The sequence below is a fragment of the Corylus avellana genome, chromosome ca7 (genome assembly GCF_901000735.1).
Source record: "Corylus avellana chromosome ca7, CavTom2PMs-1.0".
Taxonomy (NCBI): domain Eukaryota; kingdom Viridiplantae; phylum Streptophyta; class Magnoliopsida; order Fagales; family Betulaceae; genus Corylus; species Corylus avellana.
In genome coordinates, this window is record NC_081547.1 from 22,851,299 (window position 1) to 22,871,658 (window position 20,360).

Consider the following 20,360-nt stretch of genomic DNA (forward strand, 5'->3'; position numbering starts at 1 on the left):
TGAAAAGCAGATAATGAAAGAGAAAGCAGCGGGTCAAGATGGAACTTCTCCTTCCATCCATTGTTTATTCATTTGATGGCGTGCTTGACTTTGAAATTTTTGTGCCTGGAATTTCAATGCAACCGACACGTTCCCACCCATCACATTCTTTAATATTTTACCCAACTCAACAAAAAACCATGCACTATAAATCTATCTATTATCTTTACTGTCTACCCACTTGAACTCCACATGCCCCCTTTCTCTCCATTTCCACCAAGTTTCCTCACAACTTGTCCTTCTTTTTTTTTTTCTTTTTTAATTCTCTCTCCCTGTCTCTTTTTCTCTATATATATTCACACGCCCAATTCAACGAACAATTGATAGAGGAGCCAGCATAGCTTTTTTTTTCTTTGTTTCTTGGTCAATCTGAGACAGCTTTGAGCCGGTCGAAACTTGAATTTTGCTTGCTCGGAATACGGCGGCTATGGATTTTTCTTCATGGAGAAGCACTCGCTTGGATCTTAACGCCAATCCCATCCGGGTTCTCGAGGATGCTTCGGTACGTACTTGGAAATTTAATCTTTTCATCCATCCATCCATCCGTTCCCAGAAGCTCATTTTCACTTCAATTGATGTCATGAAATTAACTAAGAAGATGTTTTTTTTTTCTGTTTTTTATTCAATTTCAGAACAAAGAGGAGGAAAGCAATAATTTTGTCGACTTTGGAAGGAAGGTTTCTGTAAAAGAAGAGGTGGGTTTTTGATTAATTCTCTTTTTTCTTTTTTCTTTTCTTATTTTTCTTCATTATTACATGGGTGCTGAGATTTTGTGGTGTTCGGATGATGTGTTCAGAGTGGGGCTTTAGTGGAGGAGATGAACCGCGTGAGCGCAGAAAATAAGAAGCTGACGGAAATGTTAACGGTGATGTGCGAGAATTACAATGCTCTGAGGGGACAATTGACGGAGTATATGAGCAAGAACTCTGAAAAGGAGCTTATAAGCGAATCAAGGAAAAGGAAGTCAGAAAGCAGCAACACCAATAATGTCAATGGAGTTCGTGGAAATTCAGAGAGCAGCTCAACTGATGAGGAATTGCCATCCAAGAAACCCAAAGAAGAAACCATTAAGGCAAAGATTTCCAAGGCTTATGTCAGAACTGAAGCATCCGATTCCAGCCTTGTAAGTCTCTACCAATCTCTCTTTCTCTTTCTCCCTCCGTCTGTCTGTGTGGGTGGGCATAAAATGACATGGTTTTCCTTTGTAGGTTGTGAAGGATGGATATCAATGGAGGAAATATGGTCAGAAGGTGACCAGAGACAATCCCTGTCCTAGAGCTTACTTCAAATGTTCTTTTGCTCCAAGCTGCCCCGTTAAAAAGAAGGTTAGTGATCTTCAAATGTTCTGTTGCACGCACACGTTGTCTGTCTTTCAGTTCAACTAAGAAGAAAATGAACCAATTCCTCACTCAATTTCCTATTTGATTGATATTTAGAAAGAATATGTTAAGGAGTTTGTGCTCATGATATTATTTTGGATCTTCAGGTGCAAAGAAGCGTGGAAGACCAATCTGTGTTGGTTGCAACCTACGAAGGGGAGCACAACCATCCCAACCCTACTCAGCTGGAGGCAACATCTGGCTCGAACCGCTGCGTGACCATCGGTTCACTCCCTTGCTCGGCGCCTCTCAACTCGGCTGCAACGACAGCCCTCACAACTCTTGACTTGACAATTAAAGCGAAACCCAACAGTGATATTGCCAAGCAATCAAAACCCAGAATGGATTCGCCGGAAGTGAGACACTTCTTGGTGGAGCAGATGGCTTCTTCCTTGACGAAAGATCCCAATTTCACAGCAGCTCTTGCCGCAGCCATTTCGGGAAGAATTCTACACCAAAATACAACAGAAAAATGGTGAAGAAATTATTGTATTGAAATAGCTTTGTATGGGTATTTAGAGGATTAGGATCGATGTTTATGTAAATACAACATTGGGAAGATCGAGGGAAAGAAGATCTAGCTAGCTAGGAACATATAATTGTTGAACCTCGGACTAAATTAAGAATACTGTCTACTGAAACAGTAAAACACTTGAAGAGTCTGGTTCTGGTGCTCAATCATGGCCTCTTTATACATCGTTTCACATCCTACTATGGATATTTCTTGAACCTTGATAACAATGGAAAACTACTGCTGGTCTCAGTCCTGCAACCTTTTTGGTCCTTTCATTTCTGTAATTAAGGCTCAACAATTGCGAAATGAGTTGAACTAATTCTACAAATGTTGGAAGCCTAAACCTCAGACGACCAAGAAACAAGTTATGTATAAACCAACCAGCTATATATATATATATATATATGTTCCATTCAATCTCATTTTTAATCCGACTATGATCAAGAATTGACAGTGAGGAATGTTATGTTGTGTAACTTAATTTTCCCATTTGATTAAAAAAAGAACAAGAAAAAAAGAAAAGTGTAATATTTGAGAATATCGATCCATGTTCATTATTTGGAACCGGGTGAGGGTACCGGAACACGCTAACAATAGGCTTATGGTTCACAAAGTTTTATTTCATGGTTAAGATTTAAAGTTTGTTTATCTAATGGTGTACACATGATATCATATACTCTAATTTTTTTTAAAAAAAATGTGCTAACATTGACATCATGTATATAAAATAAATATTAAATATTATCCATTTTATTAGAAATCGAGAGGATAAGTGTTTGTGTGGGTAACAGTAAACTGGCTTGATTCTTGAGATTAATGGGAGAAGAATGATTTTTCAACAGTGCACTACATTGTAAGAAAACAGGTGCTTTCTCACCAAACAAATCATCAATAATTCCCAAAACCTAAAATGAGCTCATTTTCAATCTGCAATAGTACTGAATAACTAGATAACACGAACAATAAATTATGGTCTCAACCTTGTACGTTTGCCGTGCATTTTCAATTTTATTATTATTATTTTTTTCTTGCAGCTTCATTTAATCTTGAAACAAGAGAGGGGTCGAAGTCCAAAAACACCTCTATGCATACATACAAATCATTCCAAATAAGCTCATTACTGTTGTGAAGAGGTAGCTCAATTAGTTAGAACCACGCTTAATGAAGCGAAAGTCAACTAGTTCGAATCTCTCTTCTCCTCTTGTGCGGACATATAAATAAAAAATAAGCCCACCACTTAAAAACCCACAAAATTCTAAAAGCCATTTGACAACTAACATTCCTTAAAGTTGCCCATCAAAGAGAACCACACAAAACACACGGCTCAACACCTCACCAATTCATGCACACTCCCTTCGGACTGTGCCACACACAACACACGCACAGCCGATTTAATTGAGTTGGTCGGCTTCATCGAGTTGGTAGGAGGAGAAGTGAGAAAGAAAGAAACATATTGGACCACCCTCCTTTTTCTTTTAGGAAAATGGGGCACGTTGGACTCCTAACACTTAAAATATTTAATTGAAATGTAAGGTAAATTGGTGGAAACAAAATTCAAACTTAGAACCTTTCACTTTGATACGATGTTAAATCACTATTTCTCTAAAATATTTAAACGAATAAAAAATGACTAATTTAATAATTTAATTTATATTCTAACTCAAAGAATTCAAACCATAGTTAATCAAACTGGCCGTACCATATTATGCAAAACAAAAACATAAAAAAAACGAAACACTTTTAAGAAAATAGTATTCATCTCTCTCATTTTCTATACACATATCGTCTGGTTAATATACATACAAGAGAAGAAGCAAAACTAAAGATAAATATTTCACCTTCATCACTCTTTAGAACAGGAAGAGCAACCAATAATGAGCATTTAGTAGTTCCCAAAATCACAAATCAAGCAAAGCTTTCAAACTTTATATTAACATGAAATTAAAAAGAAGAGAAACATAAGCATACCGGTATTGGGCGTACTCCAAGCGCACCGTTTCTTGCTTTCTAAGCAACCCCACCACCGACTCTCTCGACCTTCTCAGCCTGTTCAGTCTTCCACCCAGATTGCCTCCGCCTCACCCCAGCATCCCCACTCAACGACGACGTATCGGCGGTAGACGGCGACGACGACGCGGTCATTGAATCCTTCCGACCCAGTACAGACGGCGCCGTTTCGCGTTTCGGAGAATTGAGTACAGGAATCGGACCAATCGGTTGCGGGGACGGTGCTGTCGATTTCTTTGTGCTTGGTATCGGATTTCTTCATGGGTTTTCGGGGATCGGTGGGCCGGGCCTTGTTCCCGGTGGGCTAAGGGCCGGCCGAGACTCGGACTCGGCAATGTTCATCGACCGTACCCGCGATGGGCCCGACATTTCCAGCTGAGAGTGTGTAGTTTCTCTGGATGCGCAGAGGAAAATTTGAGTGAAGATTTTTGACTGAGAAAAAAACGAATATCAGAGACGGAAATAAAGTGAGAAAAAGCTTCTCAGTAACCAATCCAACTTTGCCACGTCATTTCATGAACTTCATTAATTAAATAATAAGAGTTATTGCTGATTCATATCATCCAATGAAGTGGAGGTCACCAGTTCGAATCCCCCTCCCCCCTCTTATGCGGATATGTCAAAAAACTCTTATTATTTAATTAAAAACTTTTTTTTTTGTACAAATGATTAAATTAGTCAATATAGTTTGATTAGACAGTAGATGTCGCAACTTTTTTTATAAGCTTAAATTGATAGAAAGAGGTAAATAAAGTCAATGTTAGAAAGAAGTAAATTTAGTCACTTAATCAATACTTTAACATTCATGTGTGAACTTAAACTCCTTTTTAATGCGTGAGGCTCAACATTGGGATGAACTAATAGAGTCAAGGTTCGATCTCATAAATTTGGCTATGATACCATGTTAAATAACCAGTTATCTCAAAAACTTAAACTGATAAAAAAATATAAATTTAATCACTTAATTAATACCTTTAACATCCATCTTCAAGCATTCTCTTTGTTCTAACGATGTGAGATTGATAGTTGAGAATGCTAAGTAGTATTTTTCATTGCTCTTTGAATGTAATGTGATATTAAAGTGAAATTATTTTTGAATATTTTGTGTATTGAGTTATTTGTTAGTAAAATTCTAAAAAAGACTTAGCAAATTACCCCAAAAATTATAAAAAAGAAAAAGAATTTGGTGGCCCACTTATCCAACTACCATCCACACACTCATATGCCTTAACAATAAAACCAGAAACTGAACCAGAAGAAGCGCTCAGTCCTCATCCATGGCTACAACTTCTCTAATCCCCAAAGTACCCCTATCACCCTTTCTCACAAACCCAGCTTCATTTCCCTCACTCCACTCCACCAAACTCTCTTTCCTGCACCCACCAGACCACCCTCATTGCGGCAAGAGACCAATCAGCAGCCTCAACGCCCAACACAAGAAGAAGAACTCCTGGCTCGACCCGTTCGACGACGGAGAGGACCCGGAGATGGAGTACGGCGGATTGTTCAACGACGGGAAGCAAGAAGAGGACGATCGGCCGCCGGATAACCCCAACAGCCCCTACGGGTTCCTGAAGTTCCCGGCGGGTTACAACGTGGAAATCGCGTCCTTGGCGTTGAAAGTTAGAGGCGACGTGAGGAGGTGCTGCTGCATGGTCTCCGGCGGCGTGTATGAGAATTTGCTCTTCTTTCCGGCGATTCAGCTGATCAAGGACAGGTACCCGGGTGTTCAGGTGGACGTGTTGGCGTCGGCCAGAGGGAAGCAGGCGTATGAAATGAACAAGAATGTGAGGTGGGCTAATGTTTATGATCCTGATGACGATTACCCCGAGCCAGCCGAGTATACCGACATGGTTGGACTTCTTAAGGTCGGTGGCTCCCATATCTTGAAGTCTATTTCATTTGAATCTTACTCGGTTAGTTATAAGAAGAGTAAAAAATAACCCTCCAATATAACTAGCGGGATATTATTCTTACTTAATAAAAAACGTAATAAAAAATGACTAATTTAGTATTGTACTTTACAAGCGAAACCAATCAAAAAATGACACTTGGCACACATGCCTCATTAAAATTTAAAAGAAAATTTAAAACTATGGCTAAGGCCTAAGGGGGGTGGAAACCACTCCCATCCCAGCTGTAAGAGTAGTTTGGCCATCCTAAACGGCAATAGGAAATGGCTTGACCACTCTAAACTTTTTTTTGAAGTATTATTTTTATTTTTGTTTTTGTTATTTTGTTATTTTTATTTTTATTTTTTTTTCTAAAAGAAAATTAATGAAGCATATGAGCCAAGTGTCATTTTCTTATTGGTTTGGCGTGTCTACATGTTTACATGTTAAAATTATGGATGGAAGTGGATAGAAGTAATATCTTGATGCTTAGGCTCAAACAAGTACTATTTACAACACTTTTGAAACTAAAGCTCCGTTTACTTCGATATAAAATGCTTTTAAGAAAATGATTTTTCGCATTTTACGGTGTTTATTTCGACGTAAAATAGTGGTCAACGGAAAATATTTTTCTTTTGACCGAAAATTCTTCTTTAATTTTCGGAAAATGATTTTCAGTTTTGAAAACCATAAACCAATTTCCAATTATGAGCATCTCATTCTTAAATCGACAGACTTTGCCAACACCCGCCCAGAATCTCGCCGAGACTTGTTTGGGACCCGACCTGGACCTGTCCGGAACCTGCTCGAGACCCGCCCAGGACTTGACCGGGAGTTGCTCAGGACTCGCCCGGAACTTGACTAAGACTCGCCCTGGACCCGCCCGGGACTTGACTTGGACCTGCCTGGGTCCCCCTAGGACCCGCTTGAGACTTGCCCGGAACCTGCCTGAGACTTGACCGAGACCCCGTTGAGACTTGACTAGGACCCATTCGGGACTTGCCCGGGACCTGACTGGGACTTGCCTGGGACCTAACTCGGACCCGCCCGGGACTTGATTGGACCTGCCCGGGACTTGACAATGACCCGCTCGGGACTTGACTAGGACCTACCTGGGACTTGACCAGGACTAGACCAGGACTCGCTCAGGACTTGACCGGCACCCTCCCGGGACTTGCCTAGGACCCCGCCGGGACCAGCCCGGGACTTGCCCGAGACCCGCCTGGGACTTGACTGAACCTGCCAGGGACTTGCTAAGGACCCACCTGGGACCTAATCGGGACCTGCTCGGGACTCGACTGGGACCCACCTAGGACTTGACCGGGACTAAACTTGGACCCGCCCAGGGCTTGCCCTGGACCCGCCTATGACCCACTCGGGACTTGCCGGGGACGCTGTCGGGACCTACTCGAGACTTGACTGGGACTCCACCGGGACTCGCCCGGAACCTGATCAGGACCCACTCGGGACTTAACTAGGACTCACCCGAGACTGGACTAGGATTCACCTAGGTTTTGACCGGGACCTGCCTGGGACCCCATTTGGACTGGCCTAAGACTTGCCCGAAACTTGCTTGGGGCCCTACCGGGATTGGACTAGGACTTGCCCGGTTGGGTCCCGGTCAAGTCCAGGCAAGGTCTTGAGTAGGTCCCGAGCGAGTCCACGAAAACTCCTGGGCGGGTCCCGGTCAAGTCTCGATGGGGTCTCGGGCAAGTCCCAGGCGGGTTTGGGTGAGGTCTTGGTCACGTCCCGGACAGGTCCCTGTCAAGTCCCGGGCGGGTCCAGATCAAGTCCTGGGCATGTCCCAGGCAGATGTCGGTGGGGTCCCGGGCAAGTCCCGGGCGGGTCCCAGTCAAGTCTTGGGTAGGTGCGGGTGAGGTCCCGAGCAACTTCCAGTGGGGTCCCAAACAAGTCTTGGCGGGGACCTTATTGGAAAAAAAAAATATTAAAAAAAATTATTTTCCGTGCGCACGATAAGCGCCATAAAATGTTGTTGACAAAAAACATTTTCAGGGAAAATGGCTTTCCTAAAAATATTTTCCGACGAAAACCATTTTACGTCAAATTAAACGGAACTTTGGGTGCATTTGGAATTATGATTTCATAGACAAAAAGTGTGATTTTAAACCAAATCGTAAAAAATAAACTGTTTAGGATTGCATTTTTACAAAATTACAAGTTAAAAAAGTAGAAAATCTGTGTTTTCAAATCGCAGTTAAGAAGATGTTTTTTTTGAAAACGTACAGTTTTAAAGGCTAAACTACAATTTTAAAGGTCTAATTGTGTTTTTAAAAATCACGTTTTCAAATTACATATTTCAAAATCGTATTTTTTGAAATCGCAAACTCAAACCGACGTAAAGGGTAGCCATTTGATATTAGACTTTTACCACAGTTACCTCAAAGGCATTTTAACCCACATTAACACTTAAACAGGGCGTTTGACAAACTTCCAAAAAAAAAAAAAAAATACTAGATCAACTTGGTTTTAAATCATTTGTGAACAGAAAATCAACTCATTTCTTGAATATGCAATATTTCTAATACTATACTTATTTTCAAAAGCTTTTGCTCTCTTCGGTGATTTCTTGATAATCATGTAAGAAAAATAATCAGCAAATCTATTTTTTTTTTCTTCTGCAAATGATGCAATTTATAAGCTTTTACACAGTAGCTATAGTTTCTCTTTGCAACTTTATGTATAACAAGTGATTATTCAGGTGGGTTTCAATTGTTGCTGCAGAATAGGTACTATGACATGGTGTTGTCAACCAGGCTAGCAGGGCTAGGGCATGCGGCATTCTTGTTCATGACAACAGCTCGAGATAGAGTTAGCTACATTTACCCAAATGTCAATTCTGCAGGGGCAGGATTACTTCTCTCCCACACATTTGTTCCAGATAGTACCAATCTCTCTGATGGAGGATATAACATGTGAGTTTACAATACAAGACAAATGATTTAGGTACTTCAATATTTAGTAAACATAGATATTGTTCTTTCCAAACAGAATTTTGTTCTGCAGGATATAATGTTTTTGGATGGCCCAAGTCTCCAAAGTAGCAGAAAAATGTACATGGATTAACCAGAAAGTACAGAGTGACTTACTATGTTATGATTTGTTTGATTAGGTATCATCAGATGCTTGATTGGTTGGGGAAACCATTTCGAAGCGTGCCAAGGCAACATGTGCCTCCTCTCAGAGTAGCCATTTCAAGGAAGCTGAAGGCAGTTGTAGAGGCAAAATATAGGAAAGCAGGAGCAGAGAAAGGAAGATATGTTGTAATTCATGGGATAAAATCGGATTCCAAGGCCTCAATGCAGTCTAAGGGGGATACTGATAGCTTGCTACCAATTGAAGTGTGGGCTGAAATAGCAGATTTTATAAGGTACTGAATTCATTATAGAAAAAAGAGAAAGGAAAGAAAAGAAAAAAACTGCTGTTTGAAATGCAAAGAGCATACATAACTCTGCTACTCAGCCAAAAAAAAAAAAAGAGTTAAAAAGACACTCTCATGTGGAAAGCATTGACATGAGATTGTATTTGTTAACAGGGGACCTAGGCCAGTTTTTGTTATTCCACATGAGAAAGAAAGGGAGAATGTGGAAGAACTTGTTGGAGATGATGCAAGCATTGTGTTCATCACAACTCCTGGCCAGGTAACTTTTTCTTCTTTCACTTGCTCTTGTGTAGAAAAACTAGTGTACGAAAAGATAAAAAGAAAAAGCAAACGTCAGCAAAAATGCGTAAAATGGTAGAAAACTTATCTGGGTATACTAGAAAGGAAACCACCCGATGTGGTAGTGAAAATCACTATTGATATCTTATATACAGATTAACCCGTCTAAAATTCAATGACGGTTTTCACTTCCACATCAAGGAGTAAGCACTTAGAATTTAGCAATACATGTAGCATTTCTCTTCATGAAAATGCCTTCTCTCGCACGGTGATTTTGCATGTTATGTTTAGAACATACAGCAATAGTATAAATTTTCTACGAAAAGATGAAGAATGATAATGCTAGATGATTAAAAACATGGAGCATTTTCAAGTTCCAATACTGTCACTTGATTCTGCTGGGGTTTCCTCTGCTTCAGCTGGCAGCCCTTATCAATGACTCAGCTGGGGTGATTGCTACAAACACAGCAGCTATCCAACTTGCAAGTGCACGGGAAAAACCCAGGTAATTCATTTCATCTGACAAATAAACTCAGATAAGTTTAGATAGAAGTTAAAAAGGCACAAGTTTGAAATGGTTACACATATTTGCTGCAGCATCGCATTGTTTTGCTCTGAAGAAAAGGGGAAACTATTTGTTCCTAATGCAGAAGAGAAGAAATGTGTTATTGTTTCCTCCAAGACAGGAAAATTAATAGATATTGACATTCAAGCTGTTAAGAAAGTACTTCAAATTTTTGATGTGTCCCTAGCTCTAGCCTAGAAGAAGAAGAGGGTCACTTCCTTTTTTTCATTTTATAATTTTTTTTTTTTTACTTTTTATGGTTTTTGTTATTGTTGCTGCTATTTTGGAATTGTTTCCATTTCAATTGTATAGAAGAATATCAAATTTTCTGCAAATTGTTCTGGCTAAACATACCTTTCCCCAAATTTATCATGGATAAAATTTATTTAACACAATTTAGTTTGAACTACCCTGCCGCCGAATATGTGAAACATAATATTTCATTTTAGAGTCTGTTTGTGTATGTGTTTGAGAGGCTTAAAAGTCCGTGTAATACTCAAAAGTCCGTTTGAAAATAAAGTACCCGTTTGGTAAAAGAAATTGAAAGCGTTTTTAAGAGTCCAAAATGCACAAAAATTGCTAAAACACACTTTTGCCAAAAGCTTAAAAATAACGTTTTTTTACTTAAAATCTCTAGCCCATCTTCGGGAGCTTTTACAAGAAATTAACTAAATTTGAAGTCAGCCTCTTGGTAATGTTGCCACAATTGCTAGACGCAAATGTTTCTACACAAAAGCCTTGTTGAAGTGACAAGTACCCTCTCCATTTTTAATGCAATGATAATATTTATTTTATGGTTAGAATTTAAAGTTGATATATTTAACGATGTACATGATACAATATCATTTAAACTTTTTAAAACAGGTGCTAGCATTGACTTTATGTACACTGTTAAATGCACAAACTTTAAATGTTTTTCATGAAAAGATCATTGTTTTGTTGTTGAAATACCTGTGCATTCCCCGAAGGGTTTCCAAAGGCCACAAATTTAATTTTAGAGATGGTTGCCACTCCTTCACGTGGCAATTCTAATGCCTTCCCTCATAAAAAAGCACAACATTTAATTCCTAGGAAAGTCAATTTCCAAATAGCTTTCACCTAGTTTTTCAAAGAAAAAAAGTACGCAGAAAGTATATAAGAGAAATGCCCTGATAAGGAAGAAAAGTCCAAAATATCAGGTGTCGGCTCTTTTTATTAAGAAGAAAGAGAAAGAGAAAGAGAAGCAAAGAGCTGAAAGAAAAGAAACACCTCTAGACAATCTACCTTGGACAATCTGAGGAACAGTTAGTTCTTCCATGATCAAATCATGAGACTAGCTTTGCCCGAGTGGCTAGATCTTCCTTTGATTCTACATATATCATGAAGGCATAGCCGAGTGACCAGAGGAGAATGTATTGCAAGGGCACCCAAGAAAGACATGCAAGAAGACTCATAACGCTTCCTACGTACTGAGGATCTCTAATAACCCCAAAAGGGAATTCTGTCACCCAGGGAATGTTCTTTCCAAAGCGAACTCCATAGTAAGTTCCAGATTCACCAAGCAACTGAAACACCCTGTAATTTGACAGTTTTAGTACACCAACTAAGAGATAGATAGTAAAAAACAACACAGCAAACAAAGGCAATAATCCGAACCACAAATTTATTCATGGAAAGCACATAAATTACCAGCTAAATTTCTAAGTAGTTTAGAAAATATTTAAGATATCACCACTGGAGCATAAGCAATTGACATTTTATCTGAAAGTAAACAGTGGTCCTCCAAAATGAAGACAGAGCATTCGTTTTTTTTCCTTTTACTGTTGTGAGTATGAGTTTCTAGAAAATAGCCGTTATGCATGCTCTTGTCATTCCGTAGTATGCAACACTTTAGTGAAAGCTATAAGAACAAAGTAATTAAATCCTTCGTAGGAGTTACAAGCATGATCTAACAGTTCTCATGGTTTTCTTCTCTAGTTTTACTTCTGGTTGAAACAAATTAAGCCTTAGATAAACTATTTTTTAATGAAGCTCAGTTTCCAACAAATAACAGTAGCCAGAGAAGTGTGGAGCCTACCAAGCTCATGCAGACTTCTATGTTATATCTGTTAAGATTAGTCCAATTTTGTTTTTTGATAAATAAGATTAATTCAGTGCTTTCAATATGCTCCTATTAACAAACTCATTCTGCCAGTTCGTAAAACCATAATCATCATGGGAAGCAAATGACCTGCTGCTACATGAGATGCCACAAACTTCTGATCTGAGGCAAAGAAAAAAGGACAAGACATTGTCAAAAAGTTTCTTTGACTATTGCAAATTTCCTTTAGCAATCTAGGAAGGGAATCCTCAACCCTAATACATAGATATGGCTATCGTTTAAAGGTGATTCGCCCTTATAATCCTTAGTCATTCTTATTACACAGCTCAATAGCCACAATCCCCTGCCAAAGGCTGGCTTTGCATTTTGAAATTTTAAACCCACCTGATCCCTCAGTCCCCCAAGATGGAATTTCCTCCACCCTACAAAGAAAACAAGTACTTGCTCCAGAAACTATCTAGTAATTCATAAAATTTACAACCAATAAATGCTACTTCTGCTCTTCAAATTGAAGCAGTGCCAAACCTGACGACCTACAGGTTCTTCCCCTTCTCCTTAACTTTTTTTTTTTTTTTTCTAATTCCTGTGTGCTTTTCTCCTTCCTTCAGTGCCTGGGATCACATAACTGTAACTATTGCATTCTCAGCTGGGATTCAGATGATTCAACCCCTAAGCCCCACACACAGTTCTCAGACAAGGGGATGAAGAACCAACTCTATGATGGAAACCCACACGACAATCAAGTAAATTGATTGAAGAAAGTGCTTCACTTAGGGTGGGAGGCAAAACCACAATCAATGTTTTTGATAAAATGACCAAACAGATCAAGTGCACTTCGTTATATAAAAAATTCACCCGATCCATATTCAACTACTTGAAGATAATAACTCAAATCAAAGAGAACAAATCCTAACAACCTCATCCCACTCTCTGTTTTGATGATAACAAAATAGAGCACATATTATCTTAACCTATCGAATATAACAGGACACCAAGTAAACTAACGCCCCTTACCACTAACAACAATAAGAAATCCAATTGAACTAACACTCTAGCCTCCTTATCTTCATCTTATCTGGTACTTAGGATTAGGCTCCTATCACATTGCCTGCAGGCTTGTCTTCGACTTCTGCTCCCCCCCCACCAAATCCCTTCGTTAAAGTTCTTTCTTTCTTTTCTTTTTTTCCTTATTATTGTCCATAAATTGATCTCCATTCCATTTTTGTATGAGTCTAATTTACAAGGATACTAACACACACGCCGGTGTTTGAAGAAATTAATGTGTGCACTTGGTGCATCAATATGAACCTAACATCAGTACCATTTCTCAAATTTGAAGGGCAATTCAATTAGAGCCTGGGAATTGTAACAGTATGACATACATTCTAGAGGGGCATGGCTGCATTTGCTCTGAACCTTTAGGTCTCTGCTAAAAACAGTTTATGGATCAGTACTAACTAACAATCAAGGAAGTAAATCATTTTATCAATAACCATATGCGCTGGAAAAGGAGATCATCCCAATGGCTAGTTGACACCAATTATCCAAGCTCTAAGTACAGAAATCATTTTTGGATGTTATAAACACATAAGAGACTTGTGGCATGCCTCTCCCAATCTTTTAATGCTTTAAATCTTTCACTGATTCTATTGACATCTACATTAATGAACTAATGGAACTAATGAAAGCATGCAAAACAATTAACAAGATACAAGCCTATTATATAATAATTACACTTGGTGACACTTCTATTCTTCAAAAATACAAGGCACCGTAAGGACAAGAATTACACAGTACATTGTTTGCAAAAACCAAACATAAGATGATTTTCTAAAGAGACGTCAAAGATAGGACATAAATATTATCCAAAAATAACACATTCATAATTCTAAGTTAACCCCAGAACCAAAATTTGACAGGTGCACCTAACAAACATCCCAATGTCCCATCTCACACACAAACACACGCACGCACATGAATATTGCATAAAGACAGGAAAGGACGGACCTGAAGTTGAGGAACTGGCCAAAGGCGAGGAGGGGCCAGAAGTAGAGAGGGGGAGGCCAAGAGAGGGAGGACACAGAGAAGAGTGAGACCAACTGAACCAGCTTCAGCAAATGGGAGACGTGGGCCATCACCTTTGATGGGTCCCGCCCCTTCCCACACAGGTCCACCCACGACTGCGGTCTGGTCCAAAGCAAGTAGTAAAATGGGAACGGCACCAAAACCCCAACCGCGGCTGCTATCCCCATTTGTTTGAGTGTTTTCCCTTTCACTTTCTCGGGAAGAAAATATCTGTTCCCCCCTGCCTGCGTGTTTGCGTGTGTCTGACAGTCTGAGTCTCTGAGAGATAGAGAGAGAGACTCTTGCCCAGGCTATGGTTTTTGGATTTTGGGCTTAAAGCAATTTATTGTGGCTTTAGAAATGTATTGGGCCAGGGCATATATGTGATAAATCATACATTGCTATGGTGGCATGCGAATTTTGCTTTTGTTATTGGAAAAATTATAAAATCAGTACTTGTAGTACACTAATTTGCAATAAATTCTTTATGTTATAAAAATAATCTGAAAGCTTCATGTACTACGCAAAACTAACAAATAAATCTTTACTATCAAATTCTGTCTAAATTGTTGACCGATTATGTTAGTATGCCACGTATAAATCTAAATTATATAATGACTCGTGTCGGGATATGTCTTTTCGGGTTTTGGGTGTGTTTGAGACAAGTTGAAATCGATTAGCAGCCTCTAGGATTGATCAGCAGTCACTTGTGGTCGATTAGCAAGCTCTAGGATCGATAAACAAAACCCTGTGATTGATCAATTCCAGTTCCAACATCCCGTTTTATTAGTTTTTTTGGTTCTTAGAGTAGGTATTTGATCCGATAGAATCTTCTAAAAGTAGGCTTTTTCAAAGAGAGCGTTGCAGAAGAGTTCAAGGATAGTTTCCAGGGTAATTTCAATGATCAAAGTGAGTGAAATTCATAGATACTATTATGTGTTTTTTGTTGGCATATTATTTAATGTATGAAACATGTATGCTTACTACTTGCAAGAAAAATACTTTGTAAACGATGTAAAATTTAATTTGTGAACACAAAATATCGGAAATTAAAAGTATGAAATGTCATATAAGTATTTATCATTGCAAGCATGTAAAATACAAAGATAAAGTGCATCGTATGACATGACTTCCATGTATGCATAACAGTCATGGGCTTACAATTATACAAACTTGACCTTATGGTCCAAATTTATGTTTATATTTTTGCCACTTAGATCCAAAGGTTTAGCTAAATGACTAATGCAACCATTTACGAATGGTGATCACGACAAAACATCGCTAGTAGTGTGTCACCCAGGGTCAGACCCGATCGGGCTACTAGTTAATAGTTGCTATTGTATTACTTCACCGAGGCACCAGTGTTATACCAGAGATTTTTGGGAATGCACAAATCTCACTGTAAAAAAGTTAATGGTATAGGTAAACCATGTGGAGTTGAGCTACGACTCTACATTTCTGCTATAACATGTACTATATGTATAATGCATTTTCATCCTTTGCATTGATATTCTGCCAAAAACTATTTTACATGATATTGATTTTATTAAATATTGGGTTTACTGCATTGATAATTGTCTTTCACGTGTTCTTTGCTCACTAAGTCGTAGACTTATACTTGATTTTAGCTTCTACCATTATGTCTTACAGCAGTTTACTCTTTAAAAGATGGAACTTGGGAATTAAGTCGAACAAGAAGTTGATGACTTGGGATTTGGGAAGATTTGACCAAATTGGTCTTTGAGGAGTTAGGCTTGTGGCGTGGTTTGAACATATAAGGATAATCTTGGAGATCATGAGTTCATAGGGATTGGTGAACCTGATTATTAGAGTTGATTATGTTTTAAGATTTTGCTTAATTTACAATCACAAAATCAAACAATTAGGAGAACCATTATCAAACATGATTTTGTTTGTCTTTCATTAGATGCTTCCACCTTGAATTGGACAATATGGTACAAGACACTTGATCTTCTGTTTTCTTTGAGAAAACACGAGCTATACTGATACGTGAGTCAATCAAGCTAAAACAAAACGGTGTCGTCATCAGAAATCACGTGGATCAACAAAAATCACGGATGAGGATGATTGGCGATTCATCCAATCAGACGGCTCACATTTTTCACTTTCATCTCCAAGCCTCTTAATGCACCACATATCTTCAGCCCACGAGAATCTCTTCCAATGTGGGATCGCCTCTCGAACCGGGTCCCGCTGTCCCACCTCGGCCACCACGGCCCCACATCCGACGTCGTCCCGAGCCAGATTATGCGCAAAGGCGCATAGCGATTTCATGAGGCGCGATGCATGTTGACCTTCCATGTGTAGCCCGTACAAAACGTGCACCCCGAATTGTCGGAAGACGTCGGGAAACGACGGCAACCTCAGCCACGGCAAACACGCGTCCAACAACCTCGTACCCATGCAGCCGGCGTACGCCAACGCCGACACGCCCTTCACCTGCAACTTGAACACTTCCTTTGTGTTCCACACGCTTAGGATTGCGAAACTTGGGGGAAGATTAGTTATTATTTCGGCGTTTGGATCCCAAGAAAAGTTCTTCGGGAAAGCCATGAAAGTGCCATAATTGAGCTTGTTGCGTAAAATGCTGTCTATGTCTCCTGGGAAGAACTCCGAGTTTGCAAAGATTCGACGATAAATTGACTCAGAAAGTTGTGGGGTGAGTTTGACGATCTCAATACCCGAGCCAATTGGTTTGTAGTGAGCGTGGACCGGTTGCACCAACATAGTAGGCGTGCGGAATTTCTTGTACGAACATTTTATGGTAAATAAATTAATGGAGGCCTCGTTTGTGCAATCCGTGGCCATGTATGCATACTCCGCACCCTTTTGCTTGCACCATTCTTCTAATTTTTGTACCAGTGTTGTGCCGATTCCAAGCCTTCTGTAAGCCAATAATTAAGTTTATATTAAAATCAGGAAGCAAAAAAAAAAAAAAAAACAAAACAAAACAAAAAAGCAAATGGTACCTATATATATATATATATATATATATATATTAAAAACAGGTGGAATGGAATAAATGTGAAGTACTTTATAAAGGGGCTTTATTGGGGGGAAAAGCAAGGAACATTTTAGGAGATATAAAATAACATGGCAGACTAAAAAACATAAGAAATAATCGTGGTCTCAGTCATAGGTGGGAGCTAGGCTGCGCCTGGTGACATATCTAACACAGTACTATATTATATAATTGATGGAGAAATTTTTAGTTAATTAAGAAAGGCCAATTATTTAGGGGACACACCACACCACACCACACCATACCATAGACTAGGAATTTAATAAATCATTTGTTGTCCGTACTAGATAAAACAATTCTCTTTTTCCTCTTGTTCTTCTCGATCAAAAGATGATCATTAACAATATTAATAATATTAATTAATTAATTAATACGAAAGAAGAGAATGAGACATCCTTTGGAACATTTTGGTGACAGAAGTGCACGTACACACACATGATGGTGGATACATATGTGTCAAGGACAGGCTATAGCTCATTTCCATGATACGAGGAATTAACATTACCCTCCTCATGTTCTTGTCGAATCTAATCCTGTTTTTAATTGTGGGGTGGCCATTGGATGAGAATCTAGAAAGCAGACAAACACAGAGATAGAAAGAGAAAGAGAGAGGAACCTGTGCATAGGGGAGACCCGTAGCCCCAGAATATAAGCCAACTTTACATAAACAGAATTCCCACGTGTCACAGTTTTTACACACCCTCTTATCACCCCCACAATCTCTCCCTCTCCCTCTCCATACTCGGCAACCTGGACAATTAATACAAACATCATCGTCAGTAAGACTAAATTAATGCAAAACTAAAACAACCTAAATAACTCGATCTCCATGTACAACATATATCAGTCGGTCACGTCCACATTACAAATATAATGTGGCTTTGAATTAATTATATATGTAATTATTAGAAATTAAATAAATATAATTACCAGCATGATGTGTATTGGGAAGGGACGGACGCGGCATATGGGATCACCCATTAGGTCGGTGACAAGAGAAGGCTTCCCCTGCTGCCCTTCTTCACACCGCCTCTCCAGCTCTTCCACCGCCACCTTATCTCTCTCTTCATCATACTCCCTCACCGCCACCAGTTTTGGCACGTACTCGGCGGCTACCTTCACCGACATATATATATACTCCAATATATATATATATATAGTAGATAGAGTGAATATATATATTTTTCTCGTAGAAATTATCTTAATCTCTAGTACTTTGTGCTCTCTGGGCTGCTAGCTAGCTCTCCAATCTCTATCTACTTATATATATATAGGACAAGGGGCTGACGTGGCAACTCCACCAGGTTGAGTGGACCTTTTAAATTGAGGCAATGTTACACCAATTATATTATGTCACATTCTCTAGCTCCATCCATTTGAATAGTCTAATAAGAAAGATCGATGAAAGGTGAATATACTATATCATTGGTGAGAACCAGATATATTCTTTTCGATTATCGCTGGATTTTTATTAATTTTAGTAATATGTTTCTATGATGTCGATCTATATATAAATCAAACAAAAGAAAAAAGGACTAAAAACCAAAGTCAATTATCATGGTTTTAACATACATATCATGTGTAGTGTCAAAGTTATTATCGTGTGTACAATGATGAGAACGATGACGGCATGCGGTAGTTTTATATATATATGCATGGCAGTTCTTAGATCTCCATATATGGTCCAAATTTAATTACAGTACCACACACTAATTAAGGCATGTTTATCATAAAAGTTTAAGATTTTAAGAAGGGATAAATTTAACTAATACTCATTCTTACAATATGGGTGTTCGAACTTTGTCTTAAATATAAGGTTCAACACGTGTAATATTTAATTGAAATGAAAAGTGAATGAAAAGACATAATTCAAAATTAGGGTTTTTGCTCTGATATTATGTTAAATTAATTACCGCTTATTCAAAAAGACTAAGTTAATTAGAAGATATAAATTTAATTATTTAATTAATACTTTAACACTTTCTGGCCATCACTTGTGGGCTCAAACTTCATTTTATTATGTGAGTCAAAACACATGAAACGGAGTGACGGAGGATGGAAGGAGAACAATAGAAAACATATCAAAAATAACATAAAATAAGATAAATCACATTGATCAGAGTCTCACCGATCAACAATGAGGTTTTGGTAGAGTCTCACTACCAAGAAGAAGAGAACAATCATGCCTCCAAGAAAACATCTTTTTCATTAATCATAATCTGATCTCCATAGAGTACACAGAGCATTTAAATAGATATTGTAAAATAAACCATAACCCTAATTTGACTCACTTTGGGCTAAGCCCATTATCTATTTATAAAATAACTTTAACCCTATTTTAACTGACTATATATGGACCAAGCTCATTATTAAATTACAGAATACAAAATCTTAAAATCTAAAATCTAAATAAAACTAAAGACTAATTTATTCTTTTCTCGTCCCGCATGAAGGGGTGAATTGATGGAGTCCAGGTTTGAATTCATCATGACCTCTGACTTTAATACCGTGTAAAATCACAACTTCTTTCAAAAGCTTAAGCTTATAAAAGGAAAGAAATTAATTAAATTTAATCATTTTATTTATATTATAACATTATATATCTTAAGAAAAAAGAAATTGTACTTTCCCCCGATGGATTATATGTATATATATATATATATATATATATATGGCCTGGCAGTGGTGGACAGTAATTGGTCCGGCCGACACCTGCAATGATGATGCCTGCGTGGTGAGAGATACCCAGTGTATGTAGCCGAATTCCTTAATCTCATAGAGCCATCCGATCCCCATACAATATATTACTTTCTCTTCACCAATTATTGTGGGGGATGGTGTTGTGGTAGACCACGTCTTTGGTGAACATGTGGATGGTCTTGTAAGGATGATGATGATTACCATGATCATATATATACGTTTTCCACTATCAATTTGTTTGTTTATGTTTACAAAATAATTAAAGGCCAAATAATTGTTAATAAAATTCTAAAAAGCTGATGTATATGTACTTAATTGGAATGACGTTTGTAGTGATGCAAGAGTTCTTGAACTACCTACCTATTTTGGGAAAGGGGAAAATTTTATCTCATATTTTC

The 20,360-nt window shown here is 38.5% G+C and overlaps 4 protein-coding genes across 6 annotated transcripts; 2 read left to right on the top strand and 2 right to left on the bottom strand.

Annotated features, from left to right (window-relative positions):
* Positions 1-244: 244 nt before the first annotated feature.
* LOC132187136 (probable WRKY transcription factor 40) lies at positions 245-2,166 on the top strand. The gene is made up of 5 exons (XM_059601333.1): positions 245-541; positions 672-734; positions 836-1,162; positions 1,248-1,364; positions 1,526-2,166. Exons 1-5 carry the CDS (start codon positions 467-469, stop codon positions 1,895-1,897), a joined length of 954 nt encoding a protein of 317 aa, XP_059457316.1. The 5' UTR covers positions 245-466; the 3' UTR covers positions 1,898-2,166.
* Positions 2,167-5,188: 3,022 nt separating this feature from the next.
* Positions 5,189-10,445, top strand: LOC132188481 (photosynthetic NDH subunit of subcomplex B 1, chloroplastic). Its single transcript, XM_059602945.1, has 6 exons — positions 5,189-5,807; positions 8,574-8,764; positions 8,962-9,219; positions 9,385-9,490; positions 9,930-10,015; positions 10,108-10,445. The coding sequence occupies exons 1-6, from the start codon at positions 5,217-5,219 to the stop codon at positions 10,271-10,273; spliced, it is 1,398 nt and encodes a 465-aa protein (XP_059458928.1). The 5' UTR covers positions 5,189-5,216; the 3' UTR covers positions 10,274-10,445.
* LOC132188483 (phosphatidyl-N-methylethanolamine N-methyltransferase) lies at positions 9,940-14,525 on the bottom strand. 3 transcript variants are annotated; one of them, XM_059602946.1, is made up of 3 exons: positions 14,163-14,525; positions 11,339-11,629; positions 9,940-10,029 (listed from the first exon to the last, which is right to left on the bottom strand). In XM_059602946.1, the coding sequence occupies exons 1-2, from the start codon at positions 14,405-14,407 to the stop codon at positions 11,380-11,382; spliced, it is 495 nt and encodes a 164-aa protein (XP_059458929.1). In that variant the 5' UTR covers positions 14,408-14,525; the 3' UTR covers positions 9,940-10,029; positions 11,339-11,379. The 3 variants fall into 3 exon arrangements, with proteins under 3 accessions (XP_059458929.1, XP_059458931.1, XP_059458930.1); XM_059602948.1 differs by lacking the exon at positions 9,940-10,029 and adding an exon at positions 10,073-10,151; XM_059602947.1 differs by lacking the exon at positions 9,940-10,029 and having other exon boundaries at positions 11,209-11,629.
* A 1,630-nt stretch (positions 14,526-16,155) lies between these two features.
* Positions 16,156-18,390, bottom strand: LOC132188676 (probable N-acetyltransferase HLS1). Its single transcript, XM_059603197.1, has 3 exons — positions 18,193-18,390; positions 17,879-18,012; positions 16,156-17,124 (listed from the first exon to the last, which is right to left on the bottom strand). The coding sequence occupies exons 1-3, from the start codon at positions 18,388-18,390 to the stop codon at positions 16,266-16,268; spliced, it is 1,191 nt and encodes a 396-aa protein (XP_059459180.1). The 3' UTR covers positions 16,156-16,265.
* Positions 18,391-20,360: the final 1,970 nt, after the last annotated feature.

Bases quoted from the DNA above. Each gene is read 5' to 3' on its own strand.
- LOC132187136 (XM_059601333.1), top strand. From the start codon at position 467: ATGGATTTTTCTTCATGGAGAAGCACTCGCTTGGATCTTAACGCCAAT. The intron at 542-671 runs GTACGTACTTGG...ATTCAATTTCAG, and splicing joins GGGTTCTCGAGGATGCTTCG to AACAAAGAGGAGGAAAGCAA. The intron at 1,163-1,247 runs GTAAGTCTCTAC...TTTCCTTTGTAG, and splicing joins AAGCATCCGATTCCAGCCTT to GTTGTGAAGGATGGATATCA.
- LOC132188481 (XM_059602945.1), top strand. From the start codon at position 5,217: ATGGCTACAACTTCTCTAATCCCCAAAGTACCCCTATCACCCTTTCTC. The intron at 5,808-8,573 runs GTCGGTGGCTCC...TTGTTGCTGCAG, and splicing joins ACATGGTTGGACTTCTTAAG to AATAGGTACTATGACATGGT. The intron at 9,220-9,384 runs GTACTGAATTCA...ATTTGTTAACAG, and splicing joins GAAATAGCAGATTTTATAAG to GGGACCTAGGCCAGTTTTTG.
- LOC132188483 (XM_059602946.1), bottom strand. From the start codon at position 14,407: ATGGGGATAGCAGCCGCGGTTGGGGTTTTGGTGCCGTTCCCATTTTAC. The intron at 11,630-14,162 runs GTCCGTCCTTTC...GTCAAATTACAG, and splicing joins GGCCAGTTCCTCAACTTCAG to GGTGTTTCAGTTGCTTGGTG.
- LOC132188676 (XM_059603197.1), bottom strand. From the start codon at position 18,390: ATGTCGGTGAAGGTAGCCGCCGAGTACGTGCCAAAACTGGTGGCGGTG. The intron at 18,013-18,192 runs GTAATTATATTT...TTAATTGTCCAG, and splicing joins TCCCAATACACATCATGCTG to GTTGCCGAGTATGGAGAGGG. The intron at 17,125-17,878 runs GTTCCTCTCTCT...ATTGGCTTACAG, and splicing joins CGGGTCTCCCCTATGCACAG to AAGGCTTGGAATCGGCACAA.